The following is a 4,802-nucleotide window of genomic DNA, read 5'->3' as shown; positions in this document are numbered from 1 at the left end:
GGAAGCTATAAATTATTATAACACCTTCTAGGATCAGTGCATATCCATGCAGAATATCTGTTCAAATTCCCCTTTTCAAGATTACATATTTAAACTGACTTACAAACTACTGGGCTTTCATCTGAATATTTTGTGTATACTTTTGGCTATCCCATGCCTGTCCTGATCTCTCCCCTTGCTCTTCCTCTATACATGCCTAAACCTTTAGCTTTCTCTCTATATCATTTCTTTCTCTACGTTGCTGACGTCACTGGCAGCTCAGCAGCACCCAACCTTTTTTCTGTCTCGTCTTTGACCTCATACTTTTGCCTCAACGCCCCACTCCCAGCACAGTATGCTGTGTCTTCTACAATTTATTTAAAGCCAAATTCTGGTATTGATATTGTCATTTTTTCTTTTTCTTTTTATAAAACTTCATAATAGGGGGCTGGAGAGATGGCTCAGTGGTTAAGAGCATTGCCTGCTCTTCCAAAGGTCCTGAGTTCAATTCCCAGCAACCACATGGTGGCTCACAACCATCTGTAATGAGGTCTGGTGCCCTCTTCTGGCCTTCAGGCATGCACACAGACAGAATATTGTATACATAATAAATAAATAAATAATTTTAAAAAACTTCATAATATATGTTTTCTGCTTTTTTTTTTTTTCCCTAAATGACAAATTCTCAGCACGTATCCTAGTCTGACCGGAATTTGCTCTGTAGTTCAGAGTGACCTTGAACTTACAACCTTCCTGCCTGCACTCTTAGCGCACCCCAGGCCCGTCACCACCTCTAGCCTACCTCATTGTTTCAAGATAAACTTTCAGCCCTTTAACCACTCATTTTCAGCCTCGTCCCCTGGTCTCCTCTCCGTCATAGGCAGAATTTTCTTGCCTTTTTTCCAGATGACTGCAGAACTCAGTTCGTGTACCTAGAATACTTCCTTGCATGTGCTTCCTTTGTGCCCTGCATTGGAGTCCTTTGCTTATTCATAGCAGATCCACCAATGTGATTGTAGGAGGTTCTGGAAAACGTCATGACTGTCTGTACTAGCTACTTTTCTATTGCCATGATAAGATATCATGATCAAGACAACTGGTGAAAGAAACTTTTTTTTTTGTTGTTTATTTTATTTTATTTGACACAGTGTGGAACCTGTCTTAGAACTCGCTGCTCTGTAGATCAGGCTGACCTTGAACTCACAGAGATCCACCTGTCTCTGCCTCCTGAGTGCTGGGATCAAAGGCCTGTGCTACCACTGCTCGGCTAAAAGAGACTATTTAATTGGGCATATGGTTTGAGAGGGTTAGAGTCTGTTATGGCGGAGTGAAGGCATGGCAGCAGAAACAGCTGGTAACTCACATCTGGAACCCTATTTGGACAGCATAGCCTGTACTGGACATGGTGGGAGGATTTGAGGCCTCAAAGCCTGACTCTTGTGACATGCCTTCTCTCACAAGGCCACACCTCTTTCCCAAGTACTTCCATCAACTAGGTACCATATGTTCAGGCGTATGAGCTTGTGAAGGTTATTCTTATTCAAACCATCACACTGCCTGAGGTTTTTTTAGGTGATTTACTCCTTAACTTAACTCTACCAACTTTCTGCTCCTTACGGAGGGAGTTAGGATTTCCTACTGCAGTTGCTTACTTGCGTGTGTTCCCCATTAGACAGTGAGATCCTAGGTTCACAGCCTACCCATCCCATTCGCTATTACAGACCTTGAGCTCAAGAAGCATGTTTTTAAGTGTTTGTTAAAAGTCACAGATGTTAAGTGTTTTCTTGACTGCAGTTCAGAAGAGGAAGATGAAAAGCAGTGGCGAGAAAGAATGGATCAAAAGCAAGCTTTGCAGGTACTCTCGTAACGGGAATTCAGAACGTGTTTCATTATTTGAAATGATGAACAGGATGGGCTTATGAACGTTCTCAATAAGGAGTAGACATAGCTGTCCCTTTAACTGCGTGTTTTTGATTGCATGTATGCATACATATATGTATATGCTTATATACATATATGTATGTCTGTGTGAAATTCACACTTACCCATACATTCAGTGCATTTGTATATTGGATTTGGCATTGTGTATGTCTTTCTTTCTTCCTGGGGAGGTTTTGAGACAGGGTTTCTCTATGTCGTCCTGGCTGCCCTGGACCTGACTATGTAGACCATGCTGGTATTGGACTCACAGAATCATGCCTGCCTCTGTCTCCCGAGTGCTAGGATTAAAAACATTCCAGACAGCTGTGAGCTGCCATGTGGGTGCCAGGAATCGAACCCAGGCCCTCTGGAAGAGCAGCCAGTGTTCTTAACCACTGAAACATCTCTCCAGCCCCCAAATTAATTTCTTTAAGATGTTATTTTCTTAAAAAAAAAACAAAAACAAAAACAAGACAACAAACAAAAAGCTAACGTGGCTATAAAAATGGCTCTCATCCGCAAGTCTTGTTCTCGTTTCAGAATCCTTCTGCTTGTTCTTCTTTAATCTCGGGCTCCCACTCCCACCAGGTTCTTGGTATTGGAAAAATCCCTGCCCCAGACATCTCTCTGACAGGGCTTTCTCCATCTATCATGTAAGATTTTCCCCTGATTACGCTTAGCAGCTCAGCCTATTGGATGTTCTAACAGTTACCTTGCTGACCTGTTTTCTTGCTTACGTGCCTTGTTCTACTCATAAGATTAGGGTTCGTATGCACACAGCCACCAGTGTCCAGAGTCTTTGAGTGGGGCCTGGGTGGGGTCCGAGCGCCTGAGAAGTGCTTTGCCTTGGAGTGAGTGAGCAAATGAAGGGGCTTGCCTGTTTGTGCACTGTGATGCCTGCCGCAAAATGAATGCGTGCTTCCGCGCGTAGATTATGGAGAGCTGTGTTTTATGATATAAACACAGTGTTCGTAGCAATGACGAGGCCTGAAATGGGGAAATATTAACTTAACGAGGTTAACGTTTTACTTCCCACAGGAAGAATTCTTTCATAATCCTCAGGCCATCGACATCGAGTCTGAGGACTTCAGCAGCCTGCCCCCTGAAGTGAAGCATGAGATCTTAACGGACATGAAAGAGTTTACCAAGCGAAGGCGGACACTGTTTGAAGCAATGCCAGAGGTAAAACACGCAGCAGTAAACAGTAGCACACCAGTGCGTAGAACAGAACTTTAGCAAGACTCCGAGAAGGGAAAATGGAGATGGTACTTAGAGTCAAAGTCTCCACCTTAGGCAGTCGTCCAGTTGCATGGGTACGGAATTGGGATATCTCACATCCCATAAAGCATAGTTTATTTATTTATCCATTACAGCTCATAGATATTCAAAGAAGACTTGGGGACTTTCTGTTCAAGACTAGGCCCTCTCTTCTGTGTGTTCTCAACACCTTGTCACATTAGTGTTCTAGTCTCAGCACAGAACACGCCTGTCCTGATCGTGGCTACACTGTTAGCAGGTACTTCCGTGTCCGACACAGTCAGTGCCCAGCATGCTGTGGTGCGTGGGCCAATCCTTAGAAGTCACTTTAAACCACAACATGCCTTGCCGACAAAAAGTAATCATAAGACGGAAAGTGCTTCCGACGTGACATTCCAGGTACAGGATTGTGTGTTCTCCTAGGGTGGCCTGAGCGTGGTGACTTCACAGTCGCAGGAAGCCGAGGCAGCTGTGGTGTCCCTGGTTGTGTGTTGTGTCCTGACAATGCTGGTGGTGATTACTAAGTTTATGCACCCGTCACTGGGCACCTGCTGGCTTTAGTTTCGGATGTGTGAGTTCCGTTTTCCTTCCTTTTGGCGCCCCCTGCTGTTTGCAGTAGTTGTTCTCAAACACTGAGGTGGACTGAAAGTTCTCAGCGTTGATGTCGTGGTTTTATTATTATGATTTTTTTATTTGCTGTTGACTTTAGAATGCTTGTTACTCTGGTTCCAAAAAGATGCAAAAAAGGATTTATCTCTGATTTTCTATGCAGTTTGTGCAGTAAGAAAATAATAAGGTGCATAGAAATTACATTATTAGGATTTTGGTACAAGGAAGTTTATTTTTATTCCAAGGGGAAAGTAATCCAGACTCTGTCTATCTTTCAGGCATGTGCTTTGAGGGGTTGTGAGGAATCTCTGAGTGTGACTCAGAAATAAGATTTGAGTGGAGTGAGAAGGAAAGGAGAAAAACAGCCCCTCATGGTTTTCTCTTTGAAACCGCGCTGTTGCTAGACCATGCTAAACCATGCTGGAAGGCTAGGGTGGCTTCGTGAGAAGACAAATTTCAAGTAGTCCAGGATGGACCTTGGGGCGACTTATTGATTGTGCCCTTGTGGTATTCACAAGAGAAGATCCATGTCCTGGTTGCAGGGATAATGAGGCTAATAATGTACTCAGTTGTGTAAGCCATCTGGCTGAGGTCTCCGTGTGAGTCTGGCGTTGAAGTCTCAAGTCTGTCGTTTACAGACTGGAGATAGAAAAATGTCTCATTGGATGTCTGGGAGAATAAATCAAGGTAGTTTGTATAAAAGCACTTAGAATGTCCTCATTGGAAAAAGCTTTATACTTGTTAATTATGATGATTAAACCCTCGGTTGCTTTATTCTTTGTCGTTTGGGGACCAGGGACAGGGCTAGTGCTAGGTACTTCATTTGTAACTAGATGATTGTGTTTTGCTGAGCCACCATCACACATCATACCACAGCCATGTAGTCTAGCTCAGCAAATGGTTTTTGAGTGAATGATTAAGTAATAAAAAGATCCTTCAAAGTTTCTTTTGCTTAATTCATTTTGTTTCAAAGAATTTTCTTTTCTTTTCCTCTTCCTCCTCCTCCTCCCCCTTCTCCTCCTCCTTTTCCTCCTCCT

General features: G+C 43.3%; 1 protein-coding gene across 1 annotated transcript in view; it reads left to right on the top strand.

Annotated features, from left to right (window-relative positions):
• Ercc5 (ERCC excision repair 5, endonuclease) overlaps positions 1-4,802 on the top strand; it is a 32,380-nt gene that overhangs the window by 7,492 nt on the left and 20,086 nt on the right. Inside the window, exons 5-6 of the mRNA XM_013353479.2 lie at positions 1,774-1,834; positions 2,938-3,081. Coding sequence (XP_013208933.1) covers positions 1,774-1,834; positions 2,938-3,081 — 205 coding nt within the window. The remainder of the gene's footprint in view (positions 1-1,773; positions 1,835-2,937; positions 3,082-4,802) is intronic.

Source organism: Microtus ochrogaster, unplaced genomic scaffold (genome assembly GCF_000317375.1).
Source record: "Microtus ochrogaster isolate Prairie Vole_2 unplaced genomic scaffold, MicOch1.0 UNK8, whole genome shotgun sequence".
Classification (NCBI taxonomy): Eukaryota; Metazoa; Chordata; class Mammalia; order Rodentia; family Cricetidae; genus Microtus; species Microtus ochrogaster.
Note: the sequence above shows the minus strand (reverse complement) of the source record. Positions and strands in the feature narration are given on the sequence as shown.